The 24630-nt window shown below is 34.9% G+C and overlaps 1 protein-coding gene across 1 annotated transcript; it reads left to right on the top strand.

The window, feature by feature from the left end:
• Positions 1–5508: 5508 nt before the first annotated feature.
• LOC147065002 (sterol O-acyltransferase 1-like) lies at positions 5509–21637 on the top strand. The gene is made up of 9 exons (XM_085957630.1): positions 5509–5517; positions 5986–6140; positions 7238–7408; positions 8767–8915; positions 10909–11048; positions 13725–13888; positions 15625–15754; positions 16797–16946; positions 20595–21637. Exons 1-9 carry the CDS (start codon positions 5509–5511, stop codon positions 21066–21068), a joined length of 1542 nt encoding a protein of 513 aa, XP_085813756.1. The 3' UTR covers positions 21069–21637.
• Positions 21638–24630: the final 2993 nt, after the last annotated feature.

The raw sequence follows: 24630 nt of genomic DNA, 5'->3' as shown, positions 1-24630 counted from the left end.
AGTGAAAATATACAGTTGAAAGTAGATGTCCTTAAAGCAATGTTGATTATTAAAGTAAATTCGAAAAAATCCTGCCAAGAATTTCATTCGTTTTTGAAATCAACACCAGATTTATACTAAATTTATTTGTTCTTCGGAAAAATATAACATCAGATAAATTTCCATGTATTCATACCTGTGTGTACTTTTCATTAATAAATAAAATAATATGTACCTACTATTAAAAATATATAGGAACTCAAGCGTTGTATGCGCCTACTCAAACATACCTATAATCTTCAAATAAATAAATACAATAGGTAACCTAATATGACATGAAAAAACATTACTATCTTGTCAATTGTATTGTATGAAAGTGTGAGGTGCCTAAAATGGATAAATACCTACCTTTCTTTAGGTTTCCCGGTTTGGGGGGAAAAATTAATGGTCACGTCATGCATACTGCTTGGTGGTTACAAAAAGATAAATTCCCAGAAGAACACTGCAGCAACTTAGTTACGGCGATGTTTGGCTAGATAATTGTTTTTTATTTTTACTTTACTAGATATAATATATAAGATATAATATATAAGATATAATATATAAGAAAGACATTGTAGTATCAGAGTTACTGCGATGTTCTACTCCATATTTTACTCAATTTATTTAAAAATATATATATATATTTCAGTCAAAGTCTGCCAAATTCAGACTTACGACAGTGTAGCTCTGGGGGTACGATAATTAGGTAATCAAATTCTCCCAGCATTCTTAAATCACGCCAATACACTATTAAGTTTTTCACTAAGTGTAAATATTTAATTTTTTGCAATGACATTATTTTAACGCGGAATAAATTATTAAAAAATATTATTTATAGAAATCCAGAGATTGTCAACAAAGGCGAAGCGAAAATAAATGGATTTAAACAGCGACCTATAGCTAGGAGATTCTCAGTGGAGAGTGCAAGACCACTTGACAAGAATCGCAGACTTATTGGTGAAAGCAATCGCCTTAAAGCGTCACACCTACCAGGGTGCCCTTTCAGTTTTATAAATGGATTGTTGGGCCCACAGTAGTTTCAAGACTTTGGAAAAAGTTTGCACTTACCTCTTATGTAAACAAAAAACAACAGTGGACGAACCGCAAAGTAAATTTATTTCTCAAAATATTGGCTTTAGTTTAAATTTTTCTATAGTGCTGTGCACATCTGATGCATTGTATTTAGACTGTGTTAAAACATTGAATGCTGACTTTTTAATTACCACATTTAAATACGAGTAGCATGCTAATTAAATCGAATGGCCACCTTATTGACTGGGCGCGTCTTTAGCATACAATGTATTAAGGGCTTTATTTACGGAAAAGCTCACCTTATCCGCTATTTGAACCTATAATTGATCCTATAATTTGCCTATGAGGTGCGAGAAAATCATTTGTACCAAAACTAATGACGAATGAACATCTACCAGATTCTTTAGTTACACCATGCGAATGTCACTATTCTAACTGCCATACATTATCATGTAGTTGTTAGAAATAATATACGTCATGTGCATATTTCATTGTCAAAATGTGTAAGTAACTAAGTAGTATAAATAACTGAAGCAGTTTGAACACTTACTCGTGTGTGTATGTTGTTGCTTTTTTAAATGATTGTGTACTTAGAGTAGTTATCGTTGTTTCAATTAGTCACTTACTTATACATGCAACCTACACTATTTCTGGGTTAACAATTTTACTAAAACTAATGTCATATTAATAGATGTGGTATAAAAAACCAGATTGAGTGATTATATACACATACTACTAAAGTAGGCAATCGAAACCAAGAATGATCCCAAGAAACGAAAATTTTGAACACATCGTACCACCGACTATTTTCATTTTTCCAAAGGGGATGAACCATCCTGCGACCGTGCTGATGGCATCGTAAAAATTATCGCATTTCCAATCGATCCGTGCTTCTGTCTTACTTTTATTGAACAACTCGGAGCAATTTTTGGTTGGTTTTTATTATTATTTTGTATTGCCTCAATAAAAAAATTGACCACTAATATTTCCTGGCAACATCGATATTATATATCTTTGTGACCCCTAGAACCTATATCAATTGTCAAAATGCGTTCTGCATATTATGTATACGAAAAGTCAATGGGAGCCTGGACTATTATCGATTGCAATTCGATTCTCGAATCGGCAGTTGCGTTTTTAAATTAGTCATCAGCTGCAGGGTATGTACCTACGCTCTGCTGACGAAATCGCTGTAAAGGGTTTCACTTATTGTTTTACTTTTTTACGTTAATTAATTTATTAATATTTTGCGACCCAAAAGGTTTCCGACCCAGTCCAGACGATTCAATATCAATCAACAATTATTTACCAGATCCTGTTGTCCTTGCCGCCCCATTTTTTGCAATGTTTACATGTCCAGGCTCAGCCTTCACAACCTTCATTCTTCGGTAAAAAGACAAACATATTCATAATGAAAGTTAAAATTAACACTACACATTAGTTATCTCTCAGAACGCACTGCAATTGAATGCACTTAACTGAGCACAGCACCGCCTCTATTTAAGAACCACTGTTATATAAAATAACACCTAGATCCTGGGTCAATAATATTACTTTACAAATACCTTCTTCAGTTTACGTATAAAGTTGCAATAAATCATACGGATGTTTACATCGGAAGCGAATGACGTGTAGTTTGTTTAATTTTGCTGGATTTGAATACCTATGTGCGCGCAAAACAGTTTCGAATACTGCCTGTTGGGAGGAGATAAACGATAATAGAACACATTTATTCATTGATCAATATTTTATAATATATTTGCCGTAAGTACCTTTATAATAGCGTGTTGCAATTTATTCTTTCGAATGTATGTGGAATCTTGTATAGAGATGTAGCCTAAACACGTGAAAATACAATATAATATATATATATTATGTCATAAAATACACTAATTTGAATACAAATCTTCATAACATACTACCTAACTTTGTTTTCAGTTTTGGATAACAAAGTGGCAATTACGTCTAACTGGAATTTGCTACAGTGATTCTTTATATTGAAATCATAGAAGGCTCTGTCTGAAAGAAGATTATAGGTACGTACATCTTTGGTTTTAACATATTTTACAATGTTTTTTTAGGTCGTATTTTTATTTGTCCGGTGGTTGTTTATCCAGTACAAATCTTGCAATCGATTTTTAACTAACTTCCTGACTAGCTAGACATTTGAAACTTTTAGAATATATCAAAACACGATGCCAATAGTCCAATCTCTTTGATGCCAATGCATTTTTTAATACTTTTAGCCATCTTTAAGTAGAATTGAATTCATTATCAGTTAATTCTGTTTTGTATGAAAAGTTATTTCGACAACATTATTGGGTGCTAGGGGTCTGGGATCCTAGCAACTAAATTATTAATATAGGATACGTGCGTTACTACGGAAATCAATATGACATGTCAAAATGACATTTCAGTATTATTTCTATCAAGTACATTTTTTTTGATCGTTTTAGCTAGTCAAGTCAAGTTTATATGATTCAACAGAAAATTTAAAAACGTTGTATAGAAAAAGTTCTTTTTATCTTGTACTTAATTATTTTTATTTCTATCAAAGTACGTTTCTGTGTTGTAACCACCCACAATTGATATTTATTTATTTGAAAAAATACATTCAAAAATCTTTATGATTCTTTTAATAAATCTTATTCTACATTTTAATAATAAAAATACCCATAATATATTATAATAAGATTATACTGACTGATTAGAGTGATCTCGAACGCAATTTTTATAATAGTTTTTAATAAAAATGTAAGTTTATTGTAATAGATTTTTGGGTTGTCAGTAAAGTTGTCACCACCTCACTCATTCTCTCCTCGAAAAACAAAGGTTTAACAAAGGAAAAACGAAACCCAAAAATTTATGAAAATAATAAACAACTGTGAAAGATTAAAACTTGTTTGAATTAAAACTCTGTAAATGGTATTACATTGCATGATCATGGCAGATGCCTTCACTGGTAAAACATATTAATCCTTAATTAAGAGTAATAATTAATTAAATTGTTGCAGAGCCGAATAGTATGTAAGGGCTCGTGCTGACATTGATTGATAAGATGCCACAAGAATCCCGGACTAATGATGTCATATTCGCAGACACAATATTACAGCCAGTCGAACGAGAACATAATATTCATTTGGTAAATTAAATATGTACATAGTAAATAAGTTGCATAACATGTTCGCACTTAATTCAATCATAGGGTTATTGCGCTGAATCAAACGCATATTGAAAAAACAACATGAATTTATTATGCCCAGCCATAGAATTGAACGTGCGGCCTGCGGCTTCAAAGAGTCTGTCTACACGTCCTACACTAGGATAGGAAGCCGAAACGTTATGCTAGGGAGCAACAGTGGTAATTTACTTTTTTGGCGCCTCATTTTAACCGAAATAGGGCTGCAGTGACCACCGCTCGAAATGAAAATAATTACAAGCTTGTACCTATACACTGCTGGATAAAGGTGTCTCCAAGCTGTTCCTCTCGATCATATTATTATGTCTTGCATTGTCAAGTATAATAATTTCGTTGATCCAGCGACCCTAGATATATCTTTCAGATGTTTTCTACCTCTCGGGTAAATAGATTTGATAAGTGATTGTCTCGTCTTCGGCCTATGTATCCAGCCCATTTCCATTTCAGCTTTTTAGAGAATTCTATTAAATCACATACATGTTCCCCTATTCAAACCATTGCGTTTTTTGTCGTTTCCGCTGTCTTAATACAAAGACTTCCTTTATCCTGAGGGTTCATGCTTCACGCGCATACTTCGTGATTACGAAAATAACTGGTCGAACCTTAGGCCCGTTTCAGACGGGACACGGGTGTCGCGCTCGTATATAATAAGGAGGCCTTTGTATTCGAATAAATGGGCCTTTGTATTATGTTTATGAACGCCCCAGACCTAATGACTCAACGCGTGTCCGGTACACATTTCCGTCGGCCGCTACATTCTCAAGCCGCCGATACACTTGTTTTTATTACCGCAGCCAGTTTTATGTTCTAATTTATAACGTGAAATTATGCTTTGATTCATTAGCTCTGGGCGTAAACATAATACAAAGGCTCGTTTATTCGAATACAAAGGCCTCCTATATTAGATCGAGCGCGACACCGGTGTCCCGTCTGAAACGGGCCTTAGGCCTACCGCGCATGGACGATTACATAACCGGCCGGTAGCATTCGGACAATCGTTGGTTTGCTCGCGCATGATCCAAATTATTACCGGCCAGTATGTTTGAGCGCGCATGGCGTGATATAGATCGGAGGCAATGCGCGCGCACTGAAGATATGCTTCCGCACCGAAAAATGGCGGATGCAATATAAGAAACGTCAAAATGTATTTTGTAGAGCTTATATTATATAATATATAGAGGTTTTGTATAGATTATCAAACTGTTTTAAAATGTGGGTGTATATATTATTAATTTATGAAGAAAGAAACTGAAAAAATGGGACTGGTACGCGCATGCAAAGCCAATAGGTACGCATCGATGAACTGTCAAGTCAAATATGGCGGTTCGATATATGCGTGCGCTACATACGACCGCGTCACTTGTGCGTGCATGTATGAGTGCCTCTCGGCCGGCCATGACTTGTCATGTGCGGGCTCTCATTTAAAAGCATTGCCAATGGGACCCCTGCCGGTTCGAATCGGTGTAAAATTTTGTGTCTGAACACAGATTTTCAATTCGGCCGTTCGCTCGATCGTCCATGCGTGGGGTTGCATTGCAATACGATGGTTACAACTCCTCGATTGTTGATCGTACGATAGGAAATCGTTCATGCGCGGTAGGCCTTAGACTATAGTCGAACAAGTTCAATATGTACCTACTTATAGATATCTTTGTCCAAAAGATTTATGAGAAAAAATATTTTTTCGAAATTACGTGGGTATGTTAAAAAAAGAACATTACATTTTATTGCAGTTAATTAATAATGAGAAAAATGGTGACCAGGTGGCTGAACCAATCACGTTGCAGTTGTACAATCCAACTGAGATCCAAGAAAGTGAAGGTGCTGATACCAGAATAGGTGACACTCATTCGAAAACTAAGAATGGCAGAAAAGAAAAAGACAAGAGGTACCTACGGACATAATATCAATTCTTTTTAATTTCGGTCGTGCATTTTGACACAACATTCGTAATTTAATAAATTATTATTATTTATTTACAGAAAGGGATTTGTTTACTACAACGTTTTTATTAGCTCGTATTCTTGTTTGTCCGGTGGTTGTTTGTCCAGTACAAATCTTGCAATTGATTTTTAACTAACTTTCCGACTAGCTAGACATTTTAATACTTTTAGCCATCTTTAAGTAGAATTGAATTCATTTTCAGTTAATTCTATTTTGTATGAAAAGTTATTTCGGAAGAAATCCGGAATCCAATCCACTATTATTGGTTGCTAAGTGGGTGATCCTAGCAACTAAATTATTAATATATACGTGCGTTACTATGGAAATCAAAATGAAATGTCGAAATGACATTTCAGTATTCTATATTTGTTTGTTTGTTTATTTTTTATTTACTTCATATCAAGTTCAAGTTTGAGCATATTGAGCATAATAATTGAACAGAAAATTTAAAAACGTTGTATATAAAAAGTTATCTTGTAATTATTTATTCATTTAATTTTTATTGTTGTGTGATTTTATAGTTTGTTCACCCCGCCTACTATGGATCTAGGATAACTGGGCGCCGGGATAATTGGGCGCCGCACTATCGAACGAAGTAAATAGACGTTAATTACGATTTTATACAGAAAAAGACGAGGAATTTGTCTATTTCTACTACTTAGTAGTTTTAATTAATTTTTCTATTAACATAATGTTTTTTATTACGGATTGAGAATTATTTTGAATGAGGCTTTAGATAAAAATTTAAAAAAAAAACACTCCTATCATTGGAACTTAAACATTATGCACAATTAAACCATTATTTACGTGTGCATATTTACAATCATCATGTCATCATATCATTCCAAGTATTAATTAATAATTCATGAACGTCTATTTATTTTCGAATTTCTTTCTATTGCGTGGCGCCCAGTTGTCCCGGCGCCGAATAATTGTCCTGGACCCGCCTACGACATACCAATTCTCACAGTTTCAACCGCAAACCACCACACTAATGTCTGGTACATTAATCAGTTTTTAAAGTGTTTCTTTATATTGCAGACATAATCAAACTGGTGAAAGGGTACGAGCAGAAGAATTTATTGCAAGAAACTCTCTCCTCACAGATCTTATGGAAAATCCAAACATTCGCACAATATACAACGCGTCTGTCGTATCATTGATTCTGCTATTCTCGAATACAATAATATGCGACTTGATAAATCATGGAAGGCAAGTGATACAATTTTATTATTTGCATGAATTACACATCAAGTTTCACAACATTTCCTTTGTCCCGCAGCCATAGGAATTGTTTCATTGGCGTACGCACCCCCTCAATGGCGGCTTGGGTGGGGTTTAGTCATTAATTATTATTAACTATACGTACATACTTTCTCAAATTATAGGTACACTATGTAGCAGTGACGAAGGGTGGAGGAAGGCTGTTAAGATCCGACATAAATGGTGGACACTAAACTTTTTCAGTCATACGTATTTTTTTTCTCAGACTACAGTTTACACAATTTTAAAATTCAATTAAACCCTGCGAAACCAAGCCATAATAGATAATAGTAAAAAATACTCGTACTCTATAAAATATCTAAAATTATGCAATTAAATACATAACTTTGGATATTTATAGATAGAATAATATTTTTTATCTATTATAGTTTGGTTTAGGCAGGGCTTGATTTATTTAAAAAAAAATGAACCAACAATATGTGTAATGTGTATTCTTAATCCAACGAAAACAAATAAGTATGAATGAAAAAGCGTGTACCTACAATTTTGTCGTTTCGACCAAAATATACCAAAACTATTATGGTTTGGTTTAGGCAGGGCTTAAGACAATCACTGCTGACCTTTTAATTACCACATTTAAATAGCACGTTAATTATAATATCTAATGACCAAGTACTCCAAACGCGCCAGTCGCGGTGTTAGCACTAAATGAGTTGATCTGTAATTGATAGTCTTAGTTCAATAAAAACAAATACGTATGACTAACAAAGTGTATTGTGCACTTTTTATAGCGAATCTTAACAGGCTACGTCCACCCTTCGCTACTGCTATGTAGGTAGTACTATAATAATATTATTTTTATATAGGTCATTTTAAAATATGTTATAATAAATTTTTCAGAATAATTAATACCATTGCTAGTCGTTAATTATTAATCACATCTAAATAGCGGGCTTAAAAAATAATTAGTAAGTAATAATACTCGTAAATAAGCAAAACAGTATAATAATCAATAATAATAATTTAATACCATTATCGGTTTTGAACAGAGATATTTTATTCTATACCTCTTTCTACTCACTTCGGGGTTATTTGAATTGTTCCCCAGAATGCGCATACTAACGCAAATGCATTTGAAGCATCCCTGTCAGCGAAAAATAGACGCCATGGCTTTCTTGATTTTTACATAGGTCATGGCATATTAATTATATTATTGTCACGTAAATTTACATAATTCACCGTAATTACTTTATTTATTTTTATCTAGTTACTATCATCATACAGTGAAAGTTGCACACGAATAAAAAACCAACACTAATTGTAAAACATTATGTTTTTACTTTCAGAATAAACATAGGATTCGGAGTGATAAAAACAAGCTTTGGAAAAATGCATTTAGTTATTGGTGTATGGATAGTGATGCAACTTGTTGCTTTTCTGCCTCATCTCTTCCTCAGACTGTGGGGTGGCGGGAGGCTCGCTCTTACGAAAAATAGTAAGTAGTGGGTACATACCTACAGCCATGACCCCCACATCCTGAAGCGGCCCCGCAGGCTTTAGCTACCTATCGCTAAGGATAAAGGCAATGTGACGCTCTACAGAAGCGTTTTCCAAATGGTGTACGCGGTAAAATTAATATATTTAGTGTTTTTTTGTATATTTTATTCCATTTGAATTATGGAGTTGATGGGTATCGATACACAATTAAAAATTGCATTGTCCAACCACATCATTTTAAATGATTACATTACTGAAGGAAATTAGCTTTTTACTATTAGAGCAAGTTTGTGATGTGTGTTTATCTCACTTATTTGGTCGACTTACCACGCCGGGCCCCCAAGCTAGAGCCCTGTCAGCCCACACATTGTGTGGTACTATTCCATTATGAAATGGTAAGGAGTGGGCCCCCAGGCTAGGATCTTTGGCGGGCCCCCTTACCTATCACTAAAAGCAAAGGCAGTGTGACGCTCTACAGTAGTGTTTTCCGAATGGCGTACCTACGCGGTAAAATTAAGATGTGTTTTTAGCGTCTGGTATCAATATACAATTAAATAACTACAATATAAAGAGAATTTTTTATATTACAACGTTTTTAAATTTTCTATTGAATTATTATGCTCAATATGCTCAAACTTGTACTTGATATGAAGTAAATATAAAACAAATAAATATAGAATACTGAAATGTCATTTTGATTTCCATAGTAACGCACGTATATATTAATAATTTAGTTGCTAGGACCACCCTCTTAGCAACCAATAATAGTCTTTTACTTTTTACGGATTTATCTGAAATAACTTTCCATACAAAACAGAATTATTTAACTGAAAATGAATTCAATTCTACTTAAAGATGGCTAAAAGTATTAAAAGAATGCATTGGCATCGTGTTCTGATATATTCTAAAAGTTTCAAATGTCTAACTAGTCGGGAAGTTAGTTAAAAATCGATTGCAAGATTTGTACTGCACAAACAACCACCGGACAAACAAGAATACGAGCTAATAAAAACGTTGTAAAATTCCATCGCACAATCGCATATTTTTTTCCTATAAGAGAAAATTCGTGTTGTGTATTTATCTCACGTATCTGGTCGACTCCTGAACCCGGGCCCCCAGGCTAGAGCCCCATCAGCCCCCCCTTGTGGGGGCCATGGCCTATACCTACTTACATAATATCGGTTGCGCGGAATTCATAGATGCCGTAGATGCGGCGCATACCTACCTTAATTATTTATCACCTTACCTAGATATTCATACGATAAAAATATAACGAAAAATTTTGGGAATGAACAAATATTATCATAATACTACCTACTTACTAGGATTACAAGCACAGCATATTAAAATTAACATAACAATATATTAAGAATTATACTACCATGTATTGAGTTGATAGATAGAGTGGGTTAGTTGCGTTTTCAGTGTATTTAATTATTAATGAAATCCGTCGTTCATATTTTTCCAAAAATGCAATGCTTAGGTACATAAATTCTGCATACTTATATGGATATACAGTGCAGGTACTGAAAGTTTAGACATTTAACTTGACAATAGCTGTTTTGATAGATAAAACTGCTTGTGATGAAGAGAATACCCGATATCAAAAGTCACCGCACGCCACTGCTACATATCATACAATTGAAGTAGAGAGTTCATTTGAAGTTTTCAACGATGGCATTAGGGATTGCAATACCGGTATTTCAATACTGGTATTCAATTATTTATCGATACCTAAATCTAACCTCCTTCTGCCAGTCTTGTCTTTTAGTTCCCATCTCCAGGGATTTAAAAAAAAATACTACAAAATCACACAAAAAATATTAATTGAGATATGATATTTGGTATGTACAAGGAAGGTGCATAATATTTGATAGTATGTTATTGAAACATTGAGACAACAATAAAACATTGAATTTTGGGCCATACCTATATTTTTCTGTGTACCACTAATTATATATATGGACCAGCTATGATGCATTTGATTACAGAAATGATACGGAAGTCATGGGACATGTTCTCTTTATGCTGTTACGTTGTTTTCCTGCTGTCGTTCTTGACAGCAACTCTCTACGTCTGCGGGCAGATTGTATTCCCAGTCGCATCCACATTCATTGTCACCACAGAGATGGTAAGTGCGTATTAATTTCTGTTTTTACTTTTAATAACACCACCAGTTAAAAAAAACTCAGGTTTTACAAAGACTGACAAAGTTTAGTGTGCACTATTTATGTCGGATCTTAACAGCCTACCTCCACCCCTCGCCAGTGGTTGACTTTCATCATTGCGAAAACGAACAGGCATTCCATTAAAAATGTAACTTTCCTAGGCTTGTATTTTTAGGGGAGATACGAGTATAATGTATTATCTCGAACCCCTTTCAATAAGAAATTCAAAATCAATTCCATAACAGCTATTACCAAATGAAACCCCTAGCACGAGAACGTTTCAAATTCCAAATCAGTAATCTAACCACAAATTTAAGGACAACGTTAAATGACCAGCCCTGCAAAAGTTTGCAACCCCCCGATAAATATTATAAAATAAAATATACTCCGCAAACGAAATGCGCTCTCTCAGCGTGTCTTCAAACCCAGAAACAATAAATTACCTGACCCCCCTTTTCTTGGAAAGGATATCCGGCATTGAAGACCCCGGGCCAAAAATTACCGTAATATTTTTGAAAGTTTGTCAAGTGACTTCCTCTTGCCCCGCACCCTGAGGTGCAAAGATCCCCTTTGAAAAATAGTTCATGAGACAGTTCCGAAGACGGCCGGAAGACCCCTCTGCCGCGTAATACTTAATACAAAGTGAATAGTACCGTTAGATATCTAAAGTTAATCTACCCCCATCCCAAATGCCAGTGTCTTGTAAAAGCGAAAATCTCCGTTAAGTTGTTTTAAAATAATGTAATAAAATCAATGCTCGCCCAATTATAATGACAATGTTTGTATAACCGTAAATAAACCTAGCTCTGTGCGGAGCTTTCAAATTGAAAATCTGTGTTATCAATATATCTATATGTGCCCGTTACGTCTCTCACTCCCCAAACATAAAAAATGCCCGAATGAAGGACTCTACAACACCCACGTGAGTTCAACAAGGTATTACAGCGTATTATATCGTTTAATTATCATATGAATTTGCTTTGTAAAATAATGTATAATTGATTAATACATACCAACATAAATGTGTTTGTTTAAAAATAAAGTAGTGCCGGTTGCTTAGACTATAGATACATGCCGGTTGTCAATTACCTACCTCTCGATTCGAGATTGCGTCCAGTTTCCTGCCGTTCCCGAAAAGTACATTAAGGGGGGACATGCTCAGCGTAGGTCAAAATGGAGCTTTTGTTCTATTTTCAAAGCATGATCCTGGACATACCTTAAACGTTGTAGATAATCTATTTATATAATTTTGAAGCCTTATTATCCTTTATATTTATTTTAAACATTTGATGACTGCATAAAGTATTTTTATTACATAAAATAGTATTCTTTTAAACCTCTCGCTCTAATGTTTTAGAATATAGTCATATTTCGGTACATAACTGTGCAGTAGTGTTAAGATTTTTTACATTTATTAATTTTTAAACGCATTTATAAAACCATTAGTATAATTTATGACGAGATAATTTTAGTAAAATATTTACGATAAAAAACTATATTGATAATCTCTGTGATCCCAAATTTGACAAGAAATAGGCATTTTATTATTCAAAAAATCGGCAAGATTAACACACTTGAAGATAATTCTAAAGATACTTATCATAAGCTATGTCTTTAACCATTCAAGTGTGATAAACATCCTACGAATAATGATTGCTTTATAATAATTATTGACCTAAGAATAAGGTAGTATTTTTTTGAAATAAGCCATTTCTTTTGTCATCCCCCAGTGGTTAAGCTACAACATACAGCCGTAGCCATAAATTGACAAACTAAAATTGAAATAGGGAGTAAGATCATGTTAACGCGCGTGTTTGAACATGAACCTAACCGAAAAAAAATCTTTTTTTAACGGTACATGTTCATTTTATTTTACATTTCATTTATATACCTACACTTTAACTTATATTACTAAATTATATAATGGTTTGACGTTTCTGACGTTTAATCGTTTGTTTACGTAAGGAATTGCAAATGGCCGACAACAATAAATTCGCTGCCTAGGCAACGGAACAATTCTAAACTATAATATTACACTGTATAATCGTTACGATTGCAGTATCATACTGTGGCGTAAAGGTAGTGCGTTCGGCTGATAATCGAACAATCGGTGGTTCGAATTCAATCGAGTTTATTTTTTTCGTGTGAAAAAATAAATTATGTGTTACATGCCACACGCCAAAAATACACTCTGATCTAATTTCCCAAACGCGCCAAAAGAAGTATAACTTCAAAAAGACACTTTAACCTTTTGGATCCTGGTTTAAAATACATGTGGTCTGCCTGTTAATTAACTTTTAACTGTGGGATAGTATAATGGAACATCACATGTATTCTATGCAAATCCAGTGAAATATAAATAGATATTATTTTTTTTCTAAAAATATATGCATTATCCACATCGGCGCTCTGTGTGTACGCCCAGTTTAGGACCAAGGTACACAGTGACGCAGATACTATTATATTACAGTCGTACTTGGTTCCAAAAGTTTTCAATGTATGCAATTGAAATTGTTTTGCGTGATTCGTTTTGAATACATGAATTGCAATCAAGGAAGACCTGTGTCGACGCTACGGCGACTGTGTTACCGTGTGTCTTGGCCCTTACATGGTTTTCCAATCACTCTCATTTCTTCCAGTTTCGCTTCATCATGAAGATCCATGCGTATGTCCGCAGTGTTTCACCGCTGGTACTGAACTCGACGTCCACGTCATTACAGACATTAACAGATCTTCCTCCGTTCTCCAGCTATCTGTATTACTTGTTTGCGCCGACCTTCACATACAGAGAATCTTATCCAAGGTATTTTAAAACATAATAACCCACAACTCACTTAAAGATAAGTTTGAGAAACGAATTAGAAAAGCCTCTTTGATAATAAATTATTATAAGTTGTTAGAAGTTATAAGTCATAAACCAGAAGTTTGCAACCGTTTTATCAGCGAAATCGCATTGAAAATTGCTATCAGCACATTATATACCTTCGATTGAGACCTGAAAATGTATGTTATGATTTTTATGACTCACTTAAATAACACGTCCCACTAAGTTCTTACTTCGAAGTTTACCTTCGGACGATACGTTGTTATATCACATTACACCAAAATTTAAAGTAGGTACACGTTTGAGACATTTGTTTTTAAATGTCATTCAGAATTAGGCATGTATCTACTAGGAAGGTACCTACTTAATATTTGACAAAAATATCACGTTTTCAAAGTTAGTCTCCCTTGGTTTAAAATATTCTACCAGTACAAAAAAATCTCACTTACCTATTTATAGATACGCGAGTTTTAAGTCGGCTGTATACAGTCATACCTTTGTTCGATACATTCTGTGTAAACAGAGGTTACACAGAAAACTTTCTATTGAATCGGCTAATCGTTGATCAGAGACATTTTAAAAAACAAACTAGATGTTTAGATCATCAGTGAAACCTGAATTAAAGTAGGCAGCTACATTTTCTGAACGTGTGATACCGACATTCGCAGTATCATCGTTCGTTACATAAAGTGATACCTACATAGGTCATATTTGTAAATTATAAATAATTAACGTCACGTAGGTACTTCAATAACTTAAATTATGTTCATGGCCCCGACATCCTGAAGCGGGCCCCCAGGCTAGGATGATTGGTGGGCCCCCTACCTATCTCTAAGGGTAAAGTCAGTGTGGCGAGCTGCAGTAGCGTTATCCAAATATTGTATTTCTAGTGAATTTTGTGCGAAAATGTGCGAGTACATCCATTTGAATTATGGAGTTGTCTATTATCAGCACACAGTAAGAAAATGCATCGTATAACCAAATAGTTTAATATTAATATTATTCAAAGGAAAATAGCGCCTTTTTTTACTATTAGAGCAAATTTGTGATCTGTGTTTATCTCACTTCTCTGGTCGGCTCGTCACGCCGGGCCCCCAGGCTAGAGCCCTGTCAGCCCCCCCCCACCCTTGTGGGGGCCATGATTATGTTAATATGTATATATTAACTGGTTCATCTTTTTATTGCAGATGTCACAACTGTAGTAATTACTATTTATATACTAAACACAGATTCTGTCTTAATGTGTTTTGCGTGTTTTTTAAATGTAATTAATTATCGTTGAATTTTACTCAAAATTTACAAAAAAAATACCGACCATTGATATAACATTTCGCAATCAACTCGAGATTGATTGCGCGAAAAGAAAGATTAATCGCACGTTTTGAAATGACAGTGAGCAAAAAATGACATTCGAATTTTATTTAAATTTGGTTTTTTATGCATGAAATGGGGCAGCTGTCAATAACGACATAAAAACATATTAAGCGGCTTAATACGGTTCGCTATCATGTATAATGATAATCTATATCGATTTGACTCATTTATTTTGGTAGGTATTGAAATGTGTAACATCAGCAAAAACGTTTTACCATGCATGAGCCGACCGAGGGGTCATTGCGAATTCTATTTTAATTTTTCCGACCCACGTTATAGACATTTTATTATTACCTCTACCGATATAATCTAATAAATAAATTTCTTGCCATCATTTTCAGAACCAAAAACATTAGATGGAGCGTTGTGTGCATACTATTATTGGAATTTGTAGCCACCATATTCTACATAGGTTTCCTGTTTGAAAAATTCATTATTCCACATTGGCTAACCTTCGGCACGCCAAATCAGGTTTGTATCAAATTACACACCTAACCTATCCTAACAACCTAGCACAATAACAACCTGTCATGATAAACCTTCAAAAAGACCATCCACGGACCAACATACCCCCCCCCCCCCCGACAATCAACCAATCAAACAAATTATTTTTTAAGAGTTACTATATCGGAACTAGAAACACGAAAACTCGACTAGGTACTCGTATTTAATACTATATAGATACAAACAGACCAATGACATGGTTCAAAATCGTGGGTATTCAGCGAATCCAGACTCCAGTGAACTTCTGTTTCACAGAATTATAGTTAATATCACCAAAACGGGTTAAAGTTATAGTATTTATGCAAATACGCCGTAAAAACCACATTCGAGAGCTTTTCTGATGGGTCAATCGAAAATGTTACTTTTCGTTTTACAGTTTTAACTGAATTACAAAATATATAGTATTTTGTGGCTATTGCCAGCGCTCGAAATGGACCGGGTAGAAATCTTCAAGACTGAAAAAAATAAAAATGCGTTACGGTTCGTAACGAAAGTAATTAAATTAATTTATTTTATAGGTATATCCAACATTCATTTTTCATGTTAATACTAAATTAACTAATTAAAAACTATCGTAAATAATACATCGCGGCCCCAGTAGTCTAGTGGGAAAGTACTGGCTTCTGATCCAAGGATCTGGGTTCAAATATATTTATGTGATTTTCTCTACTACTTACTATCATTGGGCCACATGGCCTATAGTAGTATTAAAAAATGAATACGTACAAGAAATAATCATTGATTAGTACAAATCAGTGACTCCCCGTGGGGCTAGACAGACAATGGACCGACAGTAAAGGAAGAAAAAATAATAATATAATTTTTCAAACTCCTGCCCAAGTAGGTATAAGTGGCGTATCACACTTCATTATTTTTGTAATGTTATTGGGCGCTCCGGTTCGTAGCATTTTTTCATTTCGACCGCTGGACCATTAGATGCCTACAGTCTGCCTACTTTTCAGTTCATATTATTGACGTAATAATAGTGTATTTTTTGCGATGATCACAGGTGATGGATGCAGGTGAGCTAGTCTCGTCTCTGTTTGCGATGTTGCTGCCAGGACAGGTGTTGTGTTTTACTGGATTCTACCTGCTATTGCATACCTGGCACAACTTGTCGTCCGAACTCCTCAGATTCGCTGACAGGCGATTCTATTTGGTAAGTTCAAACTTAACATTGTCACTCTCTATAATCTACATCTTCCACTGTGCCCACAGTAGAGTAGATTCTAGAGCGCTATAGTTAGATAAGAATAATTTTTTTAAAATAAGTATTAATTATTTTGTTAATAAAACGGCTAGAAAATATCAAAGTGATTTTATAAGTAATTTTGTTATTATCAAAATGTCCTATAAAATTGTTGAAGTTAGTATATAGTTTTTTCAAGTACCAATAATATAATATTGGCTTCCTGTAAGCAGGGGCTTCGTGTAACTACTCCAATTATTGGCCCTCAATTTTGCAATTTGTTCGCAATGCGTAATATAACAAATCTAACTGTTTTCAAATATCTATAACGTATTATACTTATAACTTAGTGTTAATAATTATTGCGTTTTGATTTGTAACCATGACTGTGAGTGTTGATGAAGGAAAAAAACAACTATTAGTCATTTAATTTACCAATGTAAATGTTTAAAAACTTTATTCAAGAGCGCCTAAATATTCTGAGTTCTGAAGGGATTTCACTTACTCATTTTAATTAATTGAAGACATTTTTACAACGTTTTTATTAGCTCGTATTCTTGTTTGTCCGGGTCAAAATGACATTTCAGTATTCTATATTTCGCTGGTTTAAAGGTTAAAAAAAACTCATTATGTTACATTTTGATGTTCTGAGATAATGAGGTTCGCTGGTTAAAAGGTTAAAAAAACTTATTATGTTACATTTTGATGTTCTGAGATAATGAGGTTTGAACATATTTTTTGCGATTAAAAATCCAATTTTAAATTAACATTTTTTCTTCTTTTTGTATAAAATGTATAAAAAATCAGAGAATACATTGAAGGTAATCAGATTCTATAAAAAAATTAGGAACATTTAAAAAAATGAGTTTTTGTATATAATGAGTTTTTCCACACACATGTTTGTTAGTAAAGTGATAGTATGTCAATACTTTGGCAAGGGTTTCGCAATGTTTTTTATTGTTTTGGATTCTTTTTTAGTAGGTACTTAAGACTACTACTAAGTACTAAAGAATAAAAATTATTTATTTTAACCAAAATAGGAATTAGTAACAATTCAAATTGAAAGCAATTAAACATACACTGAGATTAATAATAATTATTTCACAATAATAATACACTGGTGATGATAATAAGGACAAACCAATAATTATAATAAATTGAGGTAAGATAAACAGCAATAAAAAATATTCTTTATTCCTCAACAATGTCTTCCAAAACGTCTGGCTCTTGTAATGTGTCTAATGTGTCGCGATCAATATAGATAGTAAATTTGCATACCTACCAATATCTTAGCTCTTCCGGAATGTCACCGTTTTTACAAAACTTCATAAGATCTTTTTTTTTTCAAATTAGATATTGGTAATATGGATTGATATGCACCTTCTAATTGTGGAACAACATTACTCCGTCTCCCTTTTCCTGCTGCATAAATTTTTCTGTAAGGTCCTGTATGGTTATACCGATATTGGATAATTCCAGGTAATTTTTTCTCATAACATAGCCATTTAATTTGGAGCCACATTACTAGCTCTAAATTTTCATTTATGTTTCTATTGCTTATTAATTTTAAATTTCTTCGTCGTATTCGGTCTTCAATACCTACAATGTGTCACTCCAGAAGTTAGCGAAGGTAACACCATTTTCCTCGGCTTGTAAGATCAAGTCGAAGTTGAAGCTTACTAGACAAGCCTTGCATGAAAATAGGTGCTCCATGCTTTGCATTTCACAACACTCGCAGGTTTGGTCCTCAGAGAACCCCCACTTCACCATGTTATCTCGGTTGCGCCCTACCATGGTTTTCAGTCTGTTTAGGGCTTTGCATGTGCAGTACCCAAGGCTGGCTTTACCCAATCTTCGAAACCCTCAGAGGCAAGGTTAGCCGCCGAGACGATCAGACGTATAGTTGTCGCCATAAGGCCTTTTCTGGATTTTAGCCTTGTTTTGCACATTTGCATGCATGACGTGTCGCTGACTCTCTCTTGGGCTGCCTTTTCAACTAGGGCTGCAGTTTGGAATCGGATTAGAGGGAGGCTATTCCTGAAAGCACGTGAACTTTAATGACAGGAGTGGATTTCAAGCACCCCATCACGATCCGGCAGGTTTCGTTGAGCGCAGTCCACATGTCTCGTGTGCGCTGACATATGCCATACCGGCCAGGCATACTCGGCCACCGAGGTGCATAGTGCAAGGGCTGAGACCCTGAGTGTATGTAGTTGAGCTCCCTACGTATTACGGCTTACCTTTCTCAAGATACTGTTCTTTGCTGGTGTCTTCATTTTAGTATTAATGCAGTGTTGTTTATAGAACAGCATCCGATCTAAGGGAATTCCCAGGTATTTGTTGGCTGTTTGTGGGTTCTAAATGCACCCCATCCCAAACGACATCAAGCAATTTCCCTGCGTCCATGTTTTGGAGATGGAACGCTCCTACACGTGATTTACATAGATTTGGCTTAAGTTGATTGAGGTCGTAGTATGTCTTTAACTCGCTCAATGTATCTTTAAGCTGTTTCTCAATCACTCCGAAGCTAATGCTTTGATATAACACGGCTAGATCATCTGCATAGAGGAAATGTTTTGTGTTGACTCCGATTGGCTGATCATTAGTATAAACTTTGAACAGTATGGGTGCCAAGACGGTACCTTGTGAAAGGCCGTTCCGTTGTTGTCCCCAACGGCGGCGTTTTCCGTCCAGTGTTACAAAGAATCTTCGGTTGACCAGGAGCTTTTCAATCACTCCTGTTATTTTTAAATCATTCAGGAGGTTGTAAATGTAAAGTTTACTCAGCAGAATTTTATGGTTAACTGTATCGTACGCGGCTGTTTAGTCTACGAAGGGAAACTCTTAATGTGATCGATAACCAGTTTCATGTTTGCCTCACTAGCTTTATTGGCTGGACTTTTTTCCCCTCTTCGGTCATTGTTTCTGAATGATCCAGTTTTGGCTTAATCCAGCCAAAGCTGTATTAATTGGTCCATTTGAAATGTATAACATTTTTGACGTTCAGGCAGTATTTTACATTAAACTTATTAACACCATCATTCTGATTATTTAGTATAAGTATAATTTATTCTCATCTTATACAAAAAATCAACCAGTAACATACAGTTGGCACAAGATGAAAGTTATAAACAATGCAAACCACAGATAATACACTCACTAACTTACTTATACATGTTTACAGTTCAGGAAAAAATCATTATGTGCGGGAATGACTTTTTCCTGAACATAAATCTTAAATAGGTACTGATAATGATTTCTTCCCCAGTTTTTTTTTCCGTTAATAGGATATCTATCGTCACAGTGACCTTTTCCAGCAATAGATATCGTAGAAATTAGTGGATATAATGAAAAAACTCATTTTGGCCAAAAGTGCACATAATGAGTTTTACCTCCAAACCAGCGATTTGTTTGTTTGTTTGTTTGTTTTTTATTTACTTCATATCAAGTACAAGTTTGAGCATATTGAGCATAATAATTCAACAGAAAATTTAAAAACGTTGTATATAAAAAGTTCTTTTTATCTTGTAATTATTTATGTTAACTACCTACTAAGTATATCAGTCATAAGCGAATTCTTTACCACGACAATATTAATTGAAATATTTTTGGTTTCAGGATTGGTGGAATCAATCCAGCTACGGAACATTCTATCGTACCGAGAACTTCATAGTTCATAAATGGTTACACAAATATATCTTCAAAGATGTCGTAATGCTGACGGGTTGTCACGGATTCGGTGTTTTCCTCGTCTTTTTGATATCGGCTGTCAGCCATGAGGTTGTCTTGACGTACGCTTTCGGCTTCTTTTATCCCGTACTAATGATTTTATTCTTATGTTTTGGTGTGCCATTGTTTTACGCCACTAATCATATGGGTCAGGTGACAGGAAATATTGTCTTATGGCTGACATTGACACTTGGGAACGGTTTCATCGTGAGCTTGTACAGTACGGAGTATTTTGCAAGAAGGATCTGTCCAGTAGTAGAAGGAGGTGATGGCATGTTCACTTCATTACCGTGGTCATGGTCATGTCATAATGTTGTTTTGAAACCAGATTGGAAATTTCAGAACCCGTTCACAGACTTCTAAGAAATGTTTCATCAAAATAATATCATCTGACCCACCTCATAACAGCCTATTTTGCTTTTTCCTCCACTAGTCGCCACTTCTCCACACCAGCGCATCTATTTTATACACAAGACTACTTTCGGCCTTTACGGCAGTTATAATAACTAGGGTAGAAAATTATCGAAATATTAACACTTATTGTAACAATTACAATAAGTTAGCCGTCTGAACTGTCAAAACTGTCTATCTCACTCTAAAATTTATCACAGCCAAGAGAGACGCTGTTAAAACATAGCACTGATTGTAATAAATTACAACTAATTTATTGTAATTGTTACAATAAGTGCTAATACTACTTTATACTTTCCTACTCTAGATAGCGGCCAAAAGGGGAATGGGACAACTGGACGCCAGGACAATTAGACGCCGCACTGTTGTAGACACGTATACAGAACGTAGACGAGGAATTTTAATCAGTTTCTATCTATTACTTAGTAGTAGTAGATAGTAGTAGTTTTAATTCATTTCACTATTAACATAATGTTTCTTTTTATTATGGATTGAGAATTACCACGCCTAAAGCTTTATATAAAAATAAAAAATAAACTTTTTTTTCGTTGGAACTTAAACATATGCACGATTAAATCATTATTTACGTGTGCATATTTAAATTCTCACCAAGTATTAAATCATAATACAATAACCTAAATAAAAATAATAATATTAAATATATTTTTCAAAGTACCTGTAAGTACCTATCGTCTATTTATTTTCGATTTGCGTGGCGTCCAGTTGTCCCGGCGCCAAATCGTCCTAGACCCGCTCCTCATTTAAAAAAGGAGAAGTTTTCAAAAATGCTTTAAAAATGGTTATAATGGCCTATGATTATTATTATCTTTTCAACTTTCTGAATTTATAATTATCTGGAAAGAGCTTTCATCCGCAATTGGTCCGGATAGTCTCGGTTCTATTATAGGCAGGCCATGTTCATAGTAATTTAAAAATATTAATGTACAACTTCTTATTCTGACAATGTAAAAACATTGTAGGTTTTATTTGTATTCGTTCCTTCATTCGCCGCCCTTTATCATGTGCCACCCACATGCAACGAATGACTCGCTTACCCAGACGCGGAAAAAACTGAAAATTAGTATTAGGTACGAGTATCTATCTTAAAATGCAAAAATTGTACGACAGGAAACAATGTGTAGGTTATCTCATAAATAATGCGGTATTTTAAGAATGTTTGTGATATTTACCTAATACCTACATTTTTAAAAGATTTAAAATGTATAATATATCTTGGATTAAAATAAAACTACTTATATAATTTTATATTCATATACAATATAGGTACCTACATACCTAATGGCAAATTTAATATAGACCAGAGCCAAATCTTAACAACTCAACAAATCATGCATACAAATTCAATAAGTAGGTAGGTACATTCAAAGGCTATTCTAATCCCCCTTCTGAGGTATTTTCTCACAGAGGTTTGTCTCTGATCTTAAAACAGCCCTCAAGTTCCCTTACGTGTTTTTATTAATGCCCTATTACTCCTTGACTACACACCTTAATTAAGTAAGAAAAGAACACTCCATACATACATACCCTAACAACATGTTTATGAAATAGATTCAAGCAGTGACGTCGCCAGGGAAATTGCCGCCCTTAGACAACTGAATTGAAAATGCCGCCCCTCCCGTTTTTATTTTTACTAAGCCGTCCCTAATTAGTCTTCCAATCATGGCCCCCACATCCTGCAGCAGGTCCACAGGCCAGGATTTTTTTCGGGGCCCCCTACCTATCGCTAGGGTTAAAAACAGTGTGACGCTCTACAGAAACGTTTTCCAAACGGTGTTCCAGGTAAAATTAAGGGTATCCAATGTATTTTTTGTATTTTTCAACAAATCCACTAGAGTTATGAAGGTTTCGAATTTCGACACACTATAATCAAAATTTGAATCACACAATCACATATTTTAAAATGTTATTATTCTCCAAGGAAAATAGCCCTGCAGGCGACTTTTTACCATTAGAGCAAATTTGTGATGTGTGTTTATCTCACTTATAAGGTAGTGCCACGCGGGGCCCACCCCATAGCCCGGGCTCCCAGGCTAGGTCCCTGTCAGCCCCCCCCCCCCCCTCTTGTGGGGGCCATGCTTCCAATAGAATCTCATCGGCATCTAGATATTTTCAAGTCTTCTCCATAGCAGTAATACGTATATTGTTTTATTATTCTGTAATATTTACCGGAGTAGTATTTGCGTCTGATCAAAAAAATGGATTGGTTATTGATTTATTTCCAAATATCATATGCGTTATCTAAGGATTTGGGAATATCTCTCAATATTTAGTTGGCGACATTTCATTAATAACAGTTTTTTCTGAAATTATTAATCGATAAAATATCCCGCGATTCAAATAACTGCTGCCTCTATTATGCGACGCATAGTCTGCCTGGCCCACGGGACAAGATGTGTCGCGATTAAAGACAATAAGTTTCCTTAAGAGCGTGCATAAGTGAAACGGCAAATAATTTTCAACTGTGGGTATATGGAACGAAATTTCGCCCGCGTTGCCATTCGAAGAGCGCTAGTCGACCAGATTGCACATCAATTTTGTTTTGTGATGGCGTCGGGGGAATATGTTCTTAAATCGTGTAAAAATGACTAAAAAACGTTCCACATGTACTTAAAAAAGAAAACATGTCAATGAATATACTATTATTATTACGAATATAATAATAACCACAACATAAAAAGGACGCATATTGATTTTTTATGACAAATTATATTTCGTTCGGCTCGCGTCATTTGCACAGGCAGTATCTGAAACCTACCTATTAACTTTCTAAAACAAATGGATTGTATACCCATAAACCCGCCAATAAAGAAAATATTAAATGAAAAGAAATCAGGGGTGCCCATAAATTTCACATACATTGGACGCTTAAGACGCGCCTAGCGCGTAACGATTAGGTGGCCATTTGATATAATTAGCATGCTATTTAAATGTGGTAATTAAAAAGTAATTATCTAGTGCCGCTGAATGCCGAGAGTGATGGAGCAAAGCCGCGGAGAAGGCCGTCAGATGCCAAACCATCTCGATCAGTCACGATCCTCAGTCATGAGGTTCCTAATTCAGAAAGATCATTGGATCAGTCTATCAAAATGGAGTAGAGCTGCGTCGTACTGGTTTAATTACGAACTGGATATCGTGATCCCTAGTCCAAACCAAGGTAAGTACCTACGTAGGTTCAGTGGACTTTGAACATCGGTAGTAAGTATACAAACGGTTCGAAAGTTGCATTAAAATCAGTGACGTCCCTAAACAAAATACCGTCCCATTTTTATACTTACAATATTTTTTATCATTCGTGCTCGTGTCGTTTCTGGTCACCAAGGACGTCTAATGACAATGTAAGTAAACTAAACATCGCGATCCCGACAAAAATTTACAGTTCTTTTTAACCTTTTATGTTAATTAATACATTTTGTTTCCAACCAGTGACCTGATTTTTTTAAAGAAAGATATTTTCGTTTTTAAGTACCCAGTTTTGGTAGCTATTTCTATATAT

Source organism: Rhyacophila brunnea, unplaced genomic scaffold (genome assembly GCF_057557595.1).
Source record: "Rhyacophila brunnea isolate RB1 unplaced genomic scaffold, BYU_Rbru_1.0 scaffold_7, whole genome shotgun sequence".
In the NCBI taxonomy this organism is placed as follows: Eukaryota; Metazoa; Arthropoda; class Insecta; order Trichoptera; family Rhyacophilidae; genus Rhyacophila; species Rhyacophila brunnea.
The sequence above is the reverse complement of the archived record's forward strand: the minus strand, read 5'-3'. Positions and strand labels throughout refer to the sequence as shown.